The 20,354-nt window shown below is 41.9% G+C and overlaps 1 protein-coding gene across 3 annotated transcripts in view; it reads right to left on the bottom strand.

Moving 5' to 3' along the window:
* Positions 1 to 20,354, bottom strand: part of itpr2 (inositol 1,4,5-trisphosphate receptor type 2) — a 277,201-nt gene that overhangs the window by 157,251 nt on the left and 99,596 nt on the right. For all 3 annotated transcript variants that reach the window (XM_003221489.4, XM_062981778.1, XM_062981777.1), the window contains 5 exons: positions 19,560 to 19,710; positions 4,221 to 4,414; positions 2,617 to 2,749; positions 2,267 to 2,324; positions 779 to 944 (listed from right to left, as the gene is read on the bottom strand). In XM_003221489.4, coding sequence (XP_003221537.1) covers positions 779 to 944; positions 2,267 to 2,324; positions 2,617 to 2,749; positions 4,221 to 4,414; positions 19,560 to 19,710 — 702 coding nt within the window. The remainder of the gene's footprint in view (positions 1 to 778; positions 945 to 2,266; positions 2,325 to 2,616; positions 2,750 to 4,220; positions 4,415 to 19,559; positions 19,711 to 20,354) is intronic.

Below are 20,354 nucleotides of genomic sequence, written 5' to 3'. Positions count from 1 at the left end.
ATTGAATTTCCTTTGTCTGCCCTCCATCTTGTTCCAATACAGAGGAAGCTTGTGAGGATGGCAGGGGACCCAATCCTGGGACTAACAGGTTTGTGTGGGGACCTGCAGTCAGGTCCCGGAATTTTTTACGCCCCTTTTAAAATACGGATTTTGGAACTGCCTGGAAGCGCCCTGAGTTGTGTTGTGCAAGCACACACAAAACCTATGTGTCTTTTATTCGCCTAAAATCATTTCCTAGCTTTCACTACAGCCAGCTCAGTTTATTTCCTAATTAGATACTTCTTTCCTCCACAAAAAAGTATGTCAACTATTCCGCTGTCATTTAACAGGCAACAGTAACTGTTTATGCACCTCATCAACATAGCTTCATTTTAATAGCTGGCAGAAGGACATTATGCAACAACTGTCAACTGCTAAACAAAACTTTCCCAGCTGTTTGTTAGTCATACTAATTCAGAAGAGACAGAACCTGGTACAGTGCATATATATACACACACATACATGGTACAGACATGTTCAGAAACCATGGTAAGTGGGCCAAGAGGAGGGATGTGAACACACTCTGCTTTTCTCACCTGAGAAGAGAACATCTGTCCAGGCCTTAGACAGCAGTTCCCAATAGCTCAGTAACAGCAACATCTAAATTTTTCTGACTAAATTACATTTCATGGAGGAAGGCTTGCAGTCTGATATCGTTTGAAAAGGAAAAATATGTAAAATAATTGCCTTTAATAAAAAATTCAAAAACTTATTTCCTAGTACACTTCAGTGTCTGTACCTGTTTAAATGCTTGCAAAACCTCTGCCCGTTGGCTGAAGTGTTTGAACAGCAGATGCAAGGCTCCTGAAAGCAAAGGAGGGTAGTCATGCATAATAAGATGTATGAGGACCCGCAAAAATGTTCTGCCTCCCTCGTCATCCAGCTGCACAGCATTTTTTTCTTTTCTGCAAAGAAACCCAAAACTAATGAACAAATTTGGTAAAGATAAAGAGTCTGAGCAACATATCAAATCATATTGAGGTTCTACAGAACTTCTTCCCTTCATTTCTTTCTTCGTTTCTTCCTTCCTTCCAGACTTCTTGAAACTTGACCAGCTAACTAGATTTTATCTACATTTCTAACCCCTGTGATCCCTGCTGGCTGCTTGAGACTCTTTGACATGATAGAAGGAGTTGGTGAGCTCAGCCTGTTGACAGGGACTTGAACTGGAAAGGAGCCTGACACCACCATCTAGGATTTCACTTCCTGCAGGACCCTCCATCTTGGCTGACTCTTGCACTGGGAATTATCACTGAGCTCCTTATAGAAATATAGGGAATACTAGTGTACTTTTTTACACACTAGAGATGAAAAGAATGTTTGAAAACATTCAGAAAATGGTTGTAAAACTGGTTTTAGAAAACCCTGATGAGAACTAACAGGAGAGAATCTTCATAGTTTTGAGACTTATTCTGTGAAAAGATGTATTATTGTGCAGAAAATGAGATTCTGCCCAGGATTTTCTACATAGAAGATAACGTTCTTGTATGGATTACAAGTTTCCTGCACAGAAAATGCTGTTTCTTCACAGGAAACTTGTTTACTGAACAGATATGTTTGTTTGTAGAAAATACAGGAAACTATGTTCTCTTTTTTGCACAGAATTAGTACTGAAGTGTGACTAATCTTTAAAAACTAGTTTTCTATGACTTTCTCACAGCTAGGAACAAAATGGTAAAATTATTCATTATTGCCTGTAAGTCCTCACAAATGTGATGTCAGAACTTCTTAATAGTCAAAACAAAACTGTTTTCTCCTAAACATGTTTTCTCAGAAGTAAGATGTACAAAGCACAAAAAACTTTCTTTCTATTAAGTAAACTTGGGACTAAAACCTAAGGGTGTAAATTAGGTATATTTTGTTGCTTTTATTTGTCCAGGAGATTCATTGCTCTTTTAAAAAATCCTGAATACAGTTTAGCCCAAAAGAAGATATATCTGAAGTATGTTGAAAACTGTACTTGAACTCTTCCTTGTAAGCCAGATTCCAGTCATGGAGGAGTTAAACCTACTAGAAGATACTATCCTTTTAGGATGTATCAGACAAAACAGCTGTGTAGATCATTTTCAAAATGTAATGTTGGGATGTAGTATCAGAAATAGTACTACAGCAGGAGACAGAGTAAAGACTGAACAGGAAATGTTTGTCGGCTTTGTTTATTACAGAGGAGAAGGATGAAGGTTGGTCAAGCATAAAGTGGAAAGAATACAACCCTTAGAGAACTTACCTGCCAGCAAACATAGTTTCTGCTTGAGCAGCAATTTCATCTATATCAGGAACAACTGCTACAAAAGGAAATAAAGAGATGGTGCTACAGTTAATATTACAACAACCCTTCCATTATTTTGTGCTAGTCATAAATTATCAGTAATAACTGGAATTGCACAGAAAAGAGGTAAACACTATTAACACACTACCCAAGGACAATAATTTGTTCACTTGCCCTTTGATTATGGGATTTCACTGGAGCTAGGTAACAATATGCCCACAAAGTAAGCATAGTAATAAAGGGTCTTTCAAATCATATTTGTTCATTTTAATGCTTATTTAGAATTAAAACTGCTTTAGCAAGAGTACCTGAAGTTATCACTGGCGAATCAGCTTGAGACATTATGGTGCTATCAGTGTTTTCATTGTTCTCGCCAAATTCCTTCTTGTAAATAGATAGCATGTAGGATATTCTGTAGTCAAGCCGAACACTAAGAATAAACTAAGGCAAAAAGATAAAATACTTTTGAGTTCAGAAATATTTGAAGATTATTTATCTATGAAATCAAAGTTACAAATGTTGATTTAAAGGATATTTAATATAACACATTTATTATTTCAGAATCTAATCCTTTGAATTATTATAGAGTCCATGTTTTTTGCATGTCTGAAAAATAGTACAGGCAGTCCCCAAGTTACGAACTATGTTCTGTAGGTACATCTTTTAAGTGTAACACCAGATAGATAGATATTCTTCTTCTTCTTCTTCTTCTTCTTCTTCTTCTTCTTCTTCTTCTTCTTCATTCGTTCAGTCGTTTCCGACTCTTCATGACCTCATGGACCAGTCTATGACAGAGCTCCCTGTCGGCTGTCACTGCCCCCAGTTCCTTCAAGTTCAAGACAGACAGATAGATAGATAGATAGATAGATAGATAGATAGATAGATAGATAGATAGATAGATAGATAGATAGACAGACATATATATATAGAGAGAGAGAGATCGAGAGAGAGAGAGAGAGAGAGAGAGAGAGAGAGAGAACGCTCTGGATCACAAAGGGAAGGGTTAACACCTCTGTGGTGTTTGTTCTGATGTCTGTGCCCATGTTCAGAAAATCTCTCCTCTCTGTTCCTGTGATAATTAGATTTTGAAAAAATTGGCTTGCTGTGGAAACAAGGATTGGTGATAAAATTTCAGTGGAGACACCTTTTCCTATGATAACTCTTTCAGGAGCAAATTTCCCTTCTGCGAGGTAGGTTTCTCTCAGTTTCTGTTGTCTCACTCCCATTCTTAACTATGAGTCATTTGTAAATCGGATGTTTGTAACTTAGGGACTGCCTGTACTACATGTTCAGTATTCCTTATCTGAAATGCTTATCACCAGGAGAGTTTTGAATATTTTGGCTTCCCCCCCCCCCTTCCCACCCTAGATTTTGGAAAATAGATGGGACTGAAGTATAAACGCGATTTTTTTGCATATACATCTAATACACATAGCCTGGTAGTAATTTTATACACTATATTTTGAATAATTTTGCAACTGAAACAAGGTATTTGTACACTGAACCATCAGAAAGCAAAGGTGTCATTATCTCAGCCAGATAGATGATCTTGGAATATTTTGAATCTTGTAATTCCGGATAAGGGATGCTCAGCCTGTACCAGTATTAAAGCCCTGTTTACTATTAGCCACATAAAGTAAGGCAAGGGAATTCTGACTTTAGTAAGACTGAGAGCTGATGAGATGAAGTTAATGCTAGAAACCATTTTTCCCATTCAAAGGGTTGAGTCATACTCAGAAAAGAAATATTATGTATGGTTGTTAAAAGAAAGAAATCCAAAATAATACAAGTGAATTTGAATCCACACAAGATTTTTCTCTCAATTTCTCTAATCTGAATCCTCTCCATCTCTCCCAATTGCCAAGTCCACAACAAGTCATTGTTATGCTTTTCTTTGATTTAAGATTTTTACCTGTAAAATTTCTATGATTTTTAACTTGGTATCCATCACAGTGACATCTTCACTTTCCACAATGTTGGCTTGCTTGCTTGGATGAGTGCTTGGTGGTATATCAGGAACAGAAATCGGAAAAATAGAGCCTCTGCTGAGAACCATTTGAGTCATCATCTCTCCCACACCATGAATAGTCCTCATAACATTGTTCCCTATGTACATAGAAATATAAATATGGAAAGATGTGAATTAAACAGTTGATAGTCATATTGGGAGTCTAATAATTTATTTGTTTGACCAGTCATATGAACATTTCAAAGTGCAGCATAAATAAAAACAAGACAAAAAGGATGGGATGACAGCAGCTGACCTTCTGTTTGCCGTCAAAATCTTATTTTCCTGATTCTTCTCATATTGGGAGTCATGTGACGGATACAGAGGGATGTACTTTTAAATTGTGGAGGGAAAATTGTGACACATATATTTATTTATTGCGGTAAGGAATTTATTTATTATGGTAAGGAATGAAAAAGAGGGGTTTTTTTTTTTACCAAAATTCATTTTTAGTGTAAAGTTAGTGGAATGACATTTTTGGTTTGTCTTTTTTCTGCATAAAAGGTAAGATCGGACAGTTTACCGACTCTGGAGTATGCCATGTATAATTGTCCATGAGAGAAGCAATTGTTTTCCAATTTCAAACTGTACATTTGCAAAGATTGCCCCTGTGGTTTATTGATAAGTCATTGTGATCGCAAGGCGTATTGGAAGTTCAAGTTGTGTGAATTTCAACGCTATGTTGGTCGGAATGAGTGGGATTCCTGGGGCAATCACCCCGCAACTCCTGTGTGTAGGCCGAGTTGGCCATGTTGGGTCTGTGTGCCAGGTTTGGTCCAGATCTGTTGTCGGCTGGGTTTAGTGTACACTGGGTAAGGGTGAACCACAATTCCTATAATTAAGGTCAATGCCCACAAACTACAGCGGTATGTTCTGTTGTTCATGAGGGTTCTCTGTGCCAAATTTGGTCCCGGTCCATTGTCAGCAGGGATCACCATTTATCTGGATGCAGGTGAACTATAACTCCCATCAATCAAGGTCAATATCAATCAATTAATCAAAAATAGTTTATTGTACGAGCCCAAGGCCATTACAAAAAGCAACGCATGCACACAATAGTACCCTCGGAGCAAGAGACTCCAAAGATACTGAGCAGAAGCCATAATCACGCTCCCACAAGGAGCTAAAACAATGCCAGTTAACAGTAATTAAAAAACATATTGCAAAAGAGTTCACATACAAATGCATATTGTGAGTCCACCTAATCCTTTGAGTCTCCTTGGCAGTTGATGGCAATTTTATCTAATTCTATCTTTCTGATCTTTTTTGCAGATAGAGCAAACAGGGCTACTTTGTGAGTTACATAGTCATTTGTGTCACTCAGCAGAAAACGCACAGTTTCTGCTAAGCAATTCCCTTTACGTTGAGTCAGCAAGGGTTCCAGGTGTCTTTCTCTTGGGGCACTATACAATGGACAAACTAACAGGTAATGCACAATGTCTTCTACCTGACTTTGACTGCAGATACATAGTCTATTTTCCCATGACACATTATGATAGCAACCATCTAGCACTGCGGTAGGCATTACTTGGAATCGCAGCTCAGTAAAGGCAATTCTTAAGGATGGTGGCTTGAGCTTAATCAGATATCTGGCTCTAAAATGTTTGGTTTTTAAAAAGGGAAACCATGGGGGAAATTTTGAGTTCCTGGTTGATTGCAAAGTCCTTCTTGAATCAATCCAAAATAGCCAGTCTCTTAGTTGCCTCTTATTCATGTCCAGGGCAGAATTCAATTCAGGAAGATTGTAGTTGAGTAGGAGGTTTTCTAGGCCAAATTTCTGATGTTGCCGGTTTCTCATTTCCTCAAAGCACAATGCTGGGAGACGGTTATTATGAAGAGTAGAAATTCACTTGAGGTATCTTAACTGGGCACAATCTACTTTTGCTTTTACTGTTGACCAACCAGATTCAGTCCCCCAAACTTCTCTAGTGTTTTCTGTTTGTCATGGGGAGTCTGTGTTGTCATGGGGAGTCTGTGTGTCAGGTTTTGTCCAGGTCCTTCATTTGTATGAGTTCTCAGTGGTCTGTTGAAGTTGGAGCTGAATTGAGTGAAGGCACTGCAAATCCCATTATTTGTGGTCCATCCTTCTCCTATCAGCACCAGGATGCGAAGTGGGCAATGGGTTGTCTGTTTGCCAAATATGATTCAGGTCCATCATTCACAGGGGTCGCAGTGGTTTGATTTGGGGGAAGGTACTGAAAATTCCATCATCCGTGGTTTGTCCTCCCCTAACCGCACCAGGACATAAAGGGGGGAGAGGTGCCAGGTTTGGTCCTGATCTGTCATTGGTGCAAGTCGCAGTGGTCTGTGGGAGATGAAATGATTGAAAGTACTGCATATCCCATCATCCGTGGTTCTCCTTCCCCAAACTCATTATTAAAACACGTACGTATTGGTAGGCCATGTTGTGTCAAAATTTCAAGTTGATCAACCAACTACTTTTCGAGTTCTGCGTGCGCAAACATATACTGGCTGTATTTTTATATATAAAGAAGATTAATGTGTAGATCAGAAAACCCACAGACAAGTTGCCAAGCCTAGGCAAGTTTGCTTAAGTGTTTCGTACTTGCATAGAATTATAGTTATGAAAACCGTGAAGCTCAAATTTAAGCTCAGTACAGATTTCTATGCCATGTCAGTCTGCTGATCCATACAGTGCTTAACCTACCATTAGAACTAAATAAACATTAATTAGCTGTAACTGTAGTTCTTTTCACCAATGTACAGCACAAAGGAAAAGGGCAAGCTAAGTGTAGATGATGATAATAATTTAAGCTGACAATAGACTGACAGGTATTGAAATGAGAGAGAAAGAGAGGCAGAGAGAGAATGCAGCTGACATATTTTGGAAGACAATTCTGTGCCTTCTTACATTATCTCTTATTGTAGAGATCTCACGCTCCTATTGACGATCAGTTACTGTCACAAAAACCTGAAGCACACAACAAGCTCATTTAATTAGGCACAATTCACAATGCTTACACCGTATAAAGAAGAAACTCAAAGGCATGTTTTGGATATTTTCTGATATGTGACAGCAGCCCCAGTTTTTTTAACTCAAAAAATCCATGCTGATTATGTTTTCTGAGCTCAACCTTCTGCCAGGATAAAAATCAAAGTGTGAGAAGGCCTCTTGGCTAAAGTCATGCTTCGGCATTTTCCCTGCCTCTTTATTTTACAGCATTTATATTTAAAAATAACAGGCAATCAATTCCAGAGACAATTCAGTACGGCCCTTATACCCACAGGACTACCAAGAATGGGTGTACAAGGGGCTCTAAGAGAATAAGTGAAACCATGGTCAAGTGAAAATGTATATATCAGAGGGTTTTGAAAGGTCTCATAATTCTCGCCATATATAGTAGATCATCCCTTTATCTAAAAAGCCCAATCAGCTGATATCTTCCTAAACCCAATTTCTCATTAAAATGTAAGGCAGCTACTGAAGAACATACAGCTACTTCTTGGGTTCATGTAATAATACAGGATGGTTCTACACTGCCATATAAAATCCAGATTATCTGTTTTGAGCTGGATTATATGGCAGTGTAGACTCATATAATCCAGTTAACAGATAATGTGGATTATCTGCTCTGATAATCTGGATCATATGTCAATGTAGATCCAGCGTCACAGCCCTCCTCTCCCTTAAAGCAGAACAGAACCCCCAAATTTTTCCACAAAGCCTTACAGTCATGGACATATTCTGTTCTGGTAGGATTGTATTTTTTGTTTCAATTGTTCCATTGATGGTATCTGTGAAGTTCACCACTGTCTATTTGGCAAAACACTCCCAACATTTAATGTATCATTATTTTGTCATAACTAATAATCTTGAACATTCACTCCATTTTATGTGAACCACAAGGAGAGGTTAATCTGAGGACCAGATGCTGATGTTATTCAATTTCTCAGTTCCACCTAAATCCCAGAAAGCTGTTTCACTTTTAAACTAGGGTATGTTGTCAGTAACAAACTGAACCCTTGAAACCAGACAAGACAGCAGTGTACCTCATCGGTCAAGAACTGACAACAAGAACAAAGAGTCAAAAGGGTTATTATCCTACAAAATCTCAGATTTACAGTCTGGATGTATTTCTAGATCTAAATCTAATTATGGACATCTATGGTAATTTTCTTTGATGGCTACAAGTACATTAATATAATTAAAACATCAGTGGCATTTCTCCGTATGCTTTTACATATATGATGGTATGTGCTCCAATCTGTATTCCTTTAATTTTGGTATTGATGGTGGTAAACTGCACTGAATCACAATTTCTAGAGGAAAGTACGGAGTACACAAATGCATGGTTGAATGAGCAGATATTCCCATGCAAGCAAGAAAATGATTTTTCACAAGTTTTTTTTTACATAAAATAAGTTTAATATCCAATGTGGGTGCACAAAGGTCATGGTGCATCCAACTGTTCAGGGGCACCAAGAAAAAAAAACACATATAGGGAGCCATGGCCCAGAGAATAAACAAAACCAGAAAGAAAGGGGAAAAGTTTTTTAAAGCGTTATTATATTGCATAATTTTATGACTTGCCTGTCTATAACAGGATTCTCGGTGGGGCACGCAATCTCATTTAATTTGGTTTATAGGAAACACACCTCAAGTTGAGGATATATTCTAGCTTCTCCTGTAGTATCCTTGGATTTCTAATTGCCTTTGGCAACACTTAAACGTCTTAAGCTACCCAGTGACCATTTCTTCCAATTAAGTTAGAGTTCTATACAGCTCTCCCTGTCACACAGGAGGCCATAAGCCATGAATATAATTTCCATTTGCAGAGCTGCAACCTACCATTTAGTTACAAATGTGGATTTGAGAAAGGCTTGTAATATGTTTTATTAATACTGCAGCAAAGGCTCATTGAGCACTCAACATGGGTTCATACCATATGTTCTTATGAGGGAACTGCTAGATACCTGAAGATGAGTTAAGCTTGGCTTCTATTGCAACTCTGTATATAAATATGCATTCATTTCTTTTATTTCTATTGCTACTTAATATTGTTGTTTTGCAAAAGTGTGGAAAACTACGTGGAAATCTTGTGAGAAAGCGAGCACCCAGAAAATTACACAAGAGAATACAAATCAAGTGAATCAGAATATTCCAGGTTTTCTTATCTGTATAATATCGTGCAGAATAAACAAAATGAAAAAGTTGAGTTAGAACCCCTAATAAAGGAAGATGAATATCATTTGATATATGCAACTATCGGAACTTGGGGTAACTCTAAGAAATGGAAACTAGCAATTGAAAGATATAGTTTTGTTATGATTGAGCCTCATGGCTCTGTTACTGACAGACGTGGGCGTAAGACTCCTCGAGAGTCAGATACTCTCGAGGAGCGAGAGAGAAAAAGACTGCGAGACATATTTGCAGCACCATCTGACGAGGAGTCTTTCGAAGGGTTTACGGAGAGAATGGAGGAGGGGCTGGTTAGCTCAGAGGAGGATGAGATGGATTGGACTCGGGTAAGGGAGGAAGTGGGTGCCACTGGCCATGATGGGACAGAAGATGAATGGGGACCTTCAGGATTAGACCCATGGTTTAGCTGGAGGGATGGGACGGGATCCACAGCTGGAGATGCTGTTGGGCGTAGTCAGAGGTGTTCCAGCTCTGACGAGGAAAGTGATGAGGAAACGCCCGGGTTAAGGAGGACAGCTGACAGTGATGAAGATTTGTAACTGGCATAAAATGGGGCTTGGGAGCAATTGCAAATTGCGTTGGGCAAGGTAATCTGGGCAAACGCTTGGGATCCGTGTGTGTGTGGGACGCTTCCCTGAAGACTTGTGTGCTTTCCTGTGCTGTGACGTAAGTTGATTGGAATCCAGGGTCAGACGGCGGGAGGGATTGTGTGGGCATTTGTTTGTGCAAACCTGTGCTTACTCTTATTAGCTTGACCTTCCGTCGTCTTCTTGACGGACGCCATCTCCTGCTTTGAGAACTCGGACTGAACTGACCACGGCTTGTCTTCCCCCCTTCTTGGACTTGGAAAAACTACAAACGTCTGCTTCTGGCTTTGATCTACGGAACGGAACTGGTCTACTCAACTGCTACAATCCTTGGCTGATTTACTCGTGTTGGAGATCCTGTCTGCTGTGTGTGTGGGGGAGCGACGCAAGTTACTCTAAGCACAGTGTTGGCAGCAGAGAGGAATCTGCTGCCAATTAGTTGCATTCTTTGTATCTTTTGTTCCTTGGCTTTTGTTTCGTTTATACCCAGGCTGAAGCAAGCAGTTTGTTTTTACCCGGATTAAACTCCGGTTTAATCCGGTTTATCTTTTGAACATTTACTTTTGCCCCTTTTTGCTCCTAAAGGCAAAAACTGCCTGGCCCTTGTGTTTTACGGGCATTTTTGAGTTCTGTAATCTAATAAACTCTGTTACTTTGAATCTTGTGGCGTTCTGTCCTTGACAGATTGCCCAACGCCCATAAAAAGTTTATTGCAGCAATAAACCCGTCAGGAAGACGATGGATGAGTTAAGGGCCAAAGTAGACCAATTGCAAACGGCTTTTACCGTTAGCCAAACAGCTCAGGCTGTGAAAGGACATGTTTTGACTCCTGAACGCTTTGACGGAACCAGGTGCAAGTTGCCAACCTTTTTGGCACAAGTGGAGCTTTATTTTTCTCAGCTCAGTGCTCATGCTTTTCCTACAGACACTAGCAAGGTGGCCTTTATTTTGAGTTTGTTGACCGGTCCCGCAGGACAATGGGCCACTAATTTAATTTTGGGAAATGACCCAGTCAAGGACAATTTGAATAATTTCAAAAAGTTGTTAACTGATACTTTTGGGGATCCTCTCCGCACGGAGAACGCTGGGTGGGCTCTGTATCGGTTGAAACAGGGAAAGGGGACTGTTTTGGATTACTTAAATAAGTTTAACCTGTATCGCCACCAGCTGGATTGGGGGGAAAATGCATTCATGCTTTTATTTACTGCCGGGTTAAGTGATATGCTCCAGGATGAATTAGCACGCTTGGAGCCGGCTGAAAGCTGGGACGCCTTAGTAGCTAAGGTGCTGCGTTTAGACGCAAGATTCGAGGCTCGTAAACACTCAAAAGTAATGTGTGCGCCACCCATGCATGTAACCAGGGCACCTGTGGTGATGGGGGAAGAGCCCATGGAGCTTGGGGTCTTTAAAAAGCTGTCTACAGAGGAAAAGAGCCGTAGGAGGCAGCTGGGCTTGTGTTTGTACTGTGGGAAGGCTGGGCATTTTGCCAAAAATTGTAATGTGAAACCTTCCCAGCTTTCGGGAAAAGGCCAGCCCTAGTGCGACGTGAGTCCAACGCACTAGGGCTCCTCAAGCAGTCAACTGAGGGGAGGAAGCATGTTTTCGTACCCATTACATTATCTGTTGGGGGAAGGGAACTTGTTTCTACTTTGGCACTGCTGGACTCAGGGGCTACGGTCTCCTATGTAGATATTGAGTTTGCTAAGAAGCATGGCATTCCTAGAGTGCGCAAGGCATGCGACGTGTGGGTGGAAGGAGCAGATGGGAGACTGCTGGAGACTGGGGTGGTTAACCATGAAACCTCAGCAGTAACGTGGGAGGTGCAGGGAGTAACGGGAACGTTTGTGTGGGATATTACGAGCTTGCCTAGATATGATGTGATCCTGGGGATGGATTGGCTAGCTGTAGTAAACCCACAAGTAGATTGGGCAACACGTAAAGTGATCTTAAAGAGGCAGGACTGTTGCACTCTAAATGTTACTCATTCTGATATGGAGGGAGTGCCTGCTGAGTATGGGGAGTTCTCTGATGTATTTTGTAAAAGAGAAGCGGACAAATTACCACCGCACAGGCCATATGATTGCGCCATCAAGTTGGCAGAAGGTGCGAAACTGCCAGCAGGGAGGCTGTATGCCTTGACTGTACCGGAAAGGCAAGCTTTGCGGGAGTTTCTAGATGAAAATTTAGCCAAGGGGTTTATTCGCCCATCTAGTTCTCCAACTGCGGCACCAGTATTCTTTGTAGCCAAAAAGACTGGGGAACTTAGGCTGGTCTGTGACTATCGGATCCTAAACAAATACACCATTCGGGATAGGTACCCGCTCCCTTTAATCTCGGAACTGTTATCAAGGGTGCAAGGGGCTAAGGTCTTTACCAAGCTTGACCTGCGGGGGGGCCTATAACTTAATCCGTATACGGGAAGGGGATGAATGGAAGACGGCATTTAACACGTGTTTCGGATGCCACGAGTTCCGAGTCATGCCTTTTGGGCTTTGTAATGCTCCTGCGGTATTCCAGAGGTTCATGAACGATGTGTTCAGGGACCTAATTGACCAATTTTTAGTGATTTATTTGGATGATATCTTGATTTTTTCTAAGGACGAGAAAGAACATCGTCAACATGTCAAGCAGGTTCTGCACCGACTGCGGGCTAATGGGCTTTTCGCCAAGGCTTCCAAGTGCGTCTTTCATGTGCCTGAAGTGGAGTTCCTAGGTCATGTAGTGTCAGGTAGGGAACTTAAAATGGACCCACATAAGGTTGACGCCGTCAACTCATGGCAGGAGCTGAAGACTAAGAAGGATGTACAAAGGTTCTTGGGTTTCGCTAATTACTACCGGGAGTTTATTCCGAATTTTGCAAAGCTCACGGTACCTTTGACGCAGCTTCTGCGCAAGAAACAGCCATTTGTGTGGGGGCGGGAAGCTCACGAGGCGTTTCTACAACTAAAGTCTAGTTTTCAATCGGACAACATACTAACCCATCCTGATGTTGACAGACCGTTCGTGGTAGAAGCGGACGCTTCTAGCTACGCGTTGGGGGCTGTATTGTCTCAGAAGGATTCCTCAGGGACCTTGCGTCCCTGTGGATTTTACTCGCGGCAACTAACACCCTTCGAGCAGAACTATACCATATGGGAGAAGGAGTTGTTGGCGATTAAGGTGGCGTTTGAGGTGTGGCGGCACTGGCTTGAAGGGGCACGGCACCAGATCGTGGTCAGATCTGATCACAAGAACTTAGAGCACTTGCAAACAGCAAAGAAGTTAAACCAGCGTCAAATCCGCTGGGCTTTGTTTTTCTCCAGGTTTAACTTCAAGGTGCAGTTCGTGGAGGGGAAGGCAAACTTGCGGGCCGATGCTTTATCCCGCAAGCCGGAATTTAAGACCAATGAGCAGGTAGTATGTCAGACCATCTTGCCTACTGCCTCTCTGTGTGTTGTAGATAATGAGCTTGGGTTACATGACCAGATCCTTGAGGCTCAGAAGGATGATGTGTGGACTCAGGAGCAACTGATGCTGCTCTCTGCAGGTAACCGTACCATACTGCCGCATCTCCAGGATCAAGACGGGGTATTGGTGCGTAGGGGGCAGGTTTACGTACCAGTAGGGACCCTCAGGTTGGAGGTGATTAGAGCCCACCATGACGAACCCATGGCTGGGCACTTTGGCAGGTTCAAGACCGTACAGCTTATCACCAGGAGCTACTGGTGGCCAAAGATGCGGCAAGACATTCTGCGCTTTTGTGACAGTTGCGCCGTTTGTCAGCAGAGTAAGACGCCTGTTGGGCGCCCTAGAGGGTTGTTATCGTCTTTACCTGTTCCGGAGAGGCCATGGCAAATCATTTCCATGGATTTTATTTCAGATTTGCCTAAGTCTGGGGGTTATACTTGTATTTGGGTGGTGGTGGATTTATTTAGTAAACTGGCTCATTTTATTCCTTGTTCAACCATTCCGGCGGCCCCTACGTTGGCCTTACTATTTACAAAGCACATCTATCGTTTGCACGGAGCACCCGAGGTGATTATTTCAGATAGGGCTCCGCAATTTGTGTCACGCTTTTGGAAACACTTCCATGAGTGTTTGGGGACTAAGTTAAACGTGTCTTCAGCTTTCCATCCGCAAACGGATGGACAGTCGGAACGGGTTAATGGGCTCTTAGAGCAGTATCTGCGTTGTTTTTGTTTAGATCAACCCACGGCTTGGGTAAAGTGGTTACCGGTGGCGGAATTTGCTTACAACAATGCGGTGCACACGTCTAGTCAGCATACGCCATTTGAGCTAACTTATGGTTTTCACCCACGGGGAGGTGTGGCGCCGTCGACCAATGTGGTCTCTTCGGACCCTGTGTACCGCTCTTCGGAAATGGCTGCATTGCATGATGTTGCCCGTCGCTTACTGTTGGAAGCTAAGGCAACGCAGAAGACTCAGGCTGACCGCCACAGGCAGGCAGGGGAGGAGTTGGAAGAAGGGGATTTGGTGTGGTTATCTTCCAAACATATTAAACAGGCTGGGGGAAAGTTTGCGCCTCGGTATTTGGGTCCCTTTCCTATCGTTAAAAAGATTTCTTCTGTTGCGTTTCGTTTGCGTTTACCGTCTAGTTTAAAGGTCCATCCAGTCTTTCATCGTTCGCTGTTGAAACTTGATACCTCTAGTCGTCGTGGTGCTATAGCGGAGGGTATCACTGCCACTTCTCCGCCATCGGGGGAGGAGGCCTTTGTGAGAGGGGATAGTGTTATGATTGAGCCTCATGGCTCTGTTACTGACAGACGTGGGCGTAAGACTCCTCGAGAGTCAGATACTCTCGAGGAGCGAGAGAGAAAAAGACTGCGAGACATATTTGCAGCACCATCTGACGAGGAGTCTTTCGAAGGGTTTACGGAGAGAATGGAGGAGGGGCTGGTTAGCTCAGAGGAGGATGAGATGGATTGGACTCGGGTAAGGGAGGAAGTGGGTGCCACTGGCCATGATGGGACAGAAGATGAATGGGGACCTTCAGGATTAGACCCATGGTTTAGCTGGAGGGATGGGACGGGATCCACAGCTGGAGATGCTGTTGGGCGTAGTCAGAGGTGTTCCAGCTCTGACGAGGAAAGTGATGAGGAAACGCCCGGGTTAAGGAGGACAGCTGACAGTGATGAAGATTTGTAACTGGCATAAAATGGGGCTTGGGAGCAATTGCAAATTGCGTTGGGCAAGGTAATCTGGGCAAACGCTTGGGATCCGTGTGTGTGTGGGACGCTTCCCTGAAGACTTGTGTGCTTTCCTGTGCTGTGACGTAAGTTGATTGGAATCCAGGGTCAGACGGCGGGAGGGATTGTGTGGGCATTTGTTTGTGCAAACCTGTGCTTACTCTTATTAGCTTGACCTTCCGTCGTCTTCTTGACGGACGCCATCTCCTGCTTTGAGAACTCGGACTGAACTGACCACGGCTTGTCTTCCCCCCTTCTTGGACTTGGAAAAACTACAAACGTCTGCTTCTGGCTTTGATCTACGGAACGGAACTGGTCTACTCAACTGCTACAATCCTTGGCTGATTTACTCGTGTTGGAGATCCTGTCTGCTGTGTGTGTGGGGGAGCGACGCAAGTTACTCTAAGCACAGTGTTGGCAGCAGAGAGGAATCTGCTGCCAATTAGTTGCATTCTTTGTATCTTTTGTTCCTTGGCTTTTGTTTCGTTTATACCCAGGCTGAAGCAAGCAGTTTGTTTTTACCCGGATTAAACTCCGGTTTAATCCGGTTTATCTTTTGAACATTTACTTTTGCCCCTTTTTGCTCCTAAAGGCAAAAACTGCCTGGCCCTTGTGTTTTACGGGCATTTTTGAGTTCTGTAATCTAATAAACTCTGTTACTTTGAATCTTGTGGCGTTCTGTCCTTGACAAGTTTACCACCACTCCCACCAACAGAAAAATGTTAGATGATATGTTGTGTTTGACTTCATCCTTCTTAATCAGCATAGAAGAGATGGCTAAAGAGCTTTAAAGAAGCAAGAACTGGAAGGAAAAAGTCCACCTGGTGCTAGATTCCTTGATGTTATAGAACACTAAATATGCAAGTAATAAAATATGGAACTTGGATTTCGTGAAAGCTGAATTAATAAGCTCAAATAAATGCGAGGGAGATTTCACGATTACACTATTTCATTTTTTTAATTCTATTTTGCATTTTGCAGAAGTTGTTTATATTCTGCTTTTCAAAGCCACGCAGGGGACTTTGTTGGTATGTAAATTATTCTAGTAATATTATTGTCCAGAAATCTTAACTATGATGTGTCATTTGCATGCAAAATCTCTCCATTTGTTGTTGTTATTTCCAAATGATATCATGTCTGCAAAGCTTCTATGTACATTTCTGGACATACTGAATTTTCAATATTTGCTTTGACAGAAGCCCAATCTACAAATCCCATCAGAATATCAGAAAATGCATCACCAAATATTCACATTGTGTCAGTGCTTTTTGATTTCTCATTGTTCCGTTTCATTACACTGCATCATTTCTCATTTTTTCCCTTTAGAATGTTCAGTCTTATTTGTCCATAGAACAATTTAATTGTCTGTGGGCAAGTGAGGCCAGCAAATGGAAAGACAAAGAAGAAGAAATGAGATGAATAACTTCATTTGAGTATCAGTGTTAAGGTCAACAATGCAGAACATATGGTTCATGTATGTGTGTGCATTTACCTTCAAGTTGCTGTGAACTTATGGTGACCCCACGGTTTCTTAGGATTTTATTAGAGGATGGAATAATCAGATTTGGGTTTGTCAGTTCATTTCTCTGTAATACAGTCTACAACACCTGGTTTTCATTGGCAGATTCCCATCAAAGTACTACCTAGGGCTGATCCTGCTTAGTTTTCAAGATCAAATGGGATCTAGTGTCTTTAGGGTATGTAGACCAAGCCCTGTAGAATTTTAATAAAATCAATGGAAACTGTATGCTCGTAATTATACTTTGGATTTAATACATGGTTATAACTCAGTCTCCTGCTTGTCCTGCTTTAATGGATTGTTTTCAATTTATACAGCCTGGTGTCATGGACAAGATTTTGGGAGAAATGGACCCAGCCTGGACCCTTGCCTGTCCTGGCTGATTAAACAGGCCAGAGGAGGACTGGCAGAGCAGGTGAAGGTGCTGGTGAATGCCAAGGTTCAATGCCAATTAGCCTTAAGGAGACCATAGTAAACCCCTATGAAAGAAACTGGAACTGGATCCCACACAATTCATTACCTACCAGCCAGTTTCAAATCTCCCCTTTGTGGGCAAGGTTTTGAAGAAGGTGGTGGCCTCTCAGTTCCAAAGTTTTTTGTTTTTTTTTGGATGAAACTGATTATATGGATCCATTTCAAACTGGTTTCAGGCCTGGCCATGGAGCAGAGATTTATTTATTTATTTATTTCCAGCATTTATACCCTGCCTTTCTCACCTGGGGGGACTCAGGGCGGCTTACAACAGTTGGCAACATTTAATGCTAAGAACATAACAATAAAACAAAAACTGTACATATCATCAATTAAAACTATAAAAATACATCATTTAAATACATTATAACATTTAAAACATATGTAAATTAGATCCATTTGTCTAAAAAGCTCATGCTTCGGCCTTAAATTGGACCATGTCAACGTTATCATATTACTAGTTAAAAGCTTGTGCACACAGCCATGTTTTCACGGCCTTTTGGAAACCCAGAAGGGTTGGGGCTTGTCGGATATGTGTGGGGAGGGTGTTCCACAGCCGGGGAGCCACCACCAAGAAGGCCCTGTCCCTCGTTCCCACCAGCCGCGCCTGCGAGGCAGGTGGGACAGGGCCTCTCCAGATAATCTTAGGGATCTAGCTGGCTCATATGAGGAGATACGTTCTGATAAGTAAATTGGGCCAGAGCCATTTAGGAGATGGCATTAGTTGCCTTGGAAAATGATCTATGAAGAGAGCTAGACAATGAAGCATGTCCCTATTGGTTCTCCTAGATCTCTCAGTGGCTTTAGATTCCATGGGATCTTTCTAGGTCATCTCTCTGGGATGGGAATAGGAGGCACTGCCCTATAGTGACTCCGTTCCTTCCTAGAGGACCGTACTCAGAAGGTGGTGCTGGGGGACTCCTGTTCAACCCCCTGGCCTGTGGCCTGTGGGGTCCCTCAGGGTTCTATCTTGTTCCCCATGTTGTTTAATATCTACATGAAACTGCTGAGAGAGATCATCTGGAGTTTTGGAGTTCGGTGTCATATATATGCAGATGACACCCAACGCTATTACTCCTTTCCACCAAAAGCCAAGGATGCTGTCCTGACCCTAAACCAGTGCCTGCCATCAGTAATGGACTGGATGAGGGCTAATAAATTGAAATTAAATCCTGATAAAACAGAGGTATCCCTGGTCAGTTGGAAGGCAGATCAAGGTATAGGGATACAACCTATGCTAGATGGGGTTACAATCCCCCTGAAGACACAGGTACGCAGCTTGAGGGTGATCCTTGACTCATCGCTGACCCTGGAGGCCCAGTTGTCAGCAGTGGCCAGGAATACCTTTGCACGATTAAAGCTTGTGCACCACCTGCTCCCATACCTTGAGACACCACATCTGGTCATGGCAGTCCATGCCTTACAACCTGTTTGGATTACTGCAATGGGCTCTACATGGGGCTGCCTTTGAAGATAGTTTGGAAGTTTGAGGTCATCCAGAGATCTGCAGCCAGATTACTAACTGGGGCTCCGTACAGGAAGAGAACCACTCCCATGTTGTGGCAGCACCTCTAGTCTACTTCCTGGCGAAATTCAAAGTGATGGTCATTACCTTCAAAACCCAAAACGGTTCAGGCCCAGATTATCTGGCTATCTGCATCTCCACATACATGCCTGCCTGGGCACTACGATCTGCGGATGAGGCCCTGCTCTCGGTCCCAGTCTCAAGCACATCTGGTGGGAACGAGAAAGACGGTCTTCTCTGTGATTGCCCCCGCCTCTGGAACTCCCTCCCTTAAGAGACCAAAATGGCCCCCTCCTTAACTCTCTTTCAAAAAACAACTAAAAACCTTCCAATGCTCTCTCAAGCATATAGAGAGGAGGATGCATAAAATATCTAGCACAGACATTTTGGAATGGAAATGGCTTGTTACTGTTGGCTTTTAAATTTTATACCTTTATAGTTTAAATTCTAAGTTTTGTCCCCTTCGTGTTTAGGTGTAAAAACGTAATTCTGTTATGTCATTGTCTAATTTATGGTAATGCCTTTATTATCACTTCGATGTGAATGTTGGATATGTTTTTTTTATTTGTGTGGCTTTGCGGGGGGGGGGGGGGGTTGGTTTTGTTAGCACCTTACGGCATAAATGTTTTCCGCTGATTAGGGAGATAAGACAGGATATAAATAAAGTTTTATTATTATTATATTACTACTTAACCAAGGGATATTTCTTTGAATCTGAGATCATAGGAACTGGTCATTGCAGAAAAGCACTAAGCACTTCAAGTGATAAAGCATTTTTGCAGTTTTCTCCTTACCTCCATCCTGAAATTTGCTTAATCTTTCAAGGTAGGATGACATCGGCACTTGTACAATATCAAGAATAGCCAGTAGTGTTCTGGTCAACCTGAGGAGTTCACTGAAACTGTAAAAGCCAAAGTATATGAGATTGCGAGCCAGGTGTACCACCTAAAAGAGCAAAAAGATGAAAATTTTGAGAGCTGGAAAAAAATTCAAACATTATTAAAACATTTTCAAAAATTAATATTATTTAATGTATGCTGCCTTAAATCCCATCCATGGGAGACAAGTGGGATAAAAGATCAGTTTCAGGTCAACTTTGAAAAGCACTGGCATTTAGGGGATATGATACCTAAATACTTATCTATTTGGACCAGATCGAAGACCTATATAGTGCATCATTAGGTTCTCACAGTAAGTCAGCTAGATGCCTAAGGGAAGCTGCTAACAGATGAATGTAGAATGTTCCCACTTGTGCTAGCTAGCAACTAGTATCAAAAGGCACACTGGCTCTTATATTGCAGCAAACATATTGGCATTATCACAAGTATCTCTGTCAGTCTCACTTTTCATGAATCTATTTAATCTCTTTGGTAAAGCCATATAATTTGTGGACCACCATTACTTGTGGAATAAATTCCATAGATTAACAGTGTGCTTTGAATAGAAATGCTTCCTTTGGCATCAGTGTCAATGAAGAACACCAGGTTTTAGTGTTATGAAAGAAACCCTGACATTCAAGAATTACATTTCTCTATCATGTCCCCTTTTAATTGCCTTTTTATAAACAACTTCAGACATTGTATAAGCTT

The sequence above is a fragment of the Anolis carolinensis genome, chromosome 5 (genome assembly GCF_035594765.1).
Source record: "Anolis carolinensis isolate JA03-04 chromosome 5, rAnoCar3.1.pri, whole genome shotgun sequence".
Classification (NCBI taxonomy): Eukaryota; Metazoa; Chordata; class Lepidosauria; order Squamata; family Dactyloidae; genus Anolis; species Anolis carolinensis.
The sequence above is the reverse complement of the archived record's forward strand: the minus strand, read 5'-3'. Positions and strand labels throughout refer to the sequence as shown.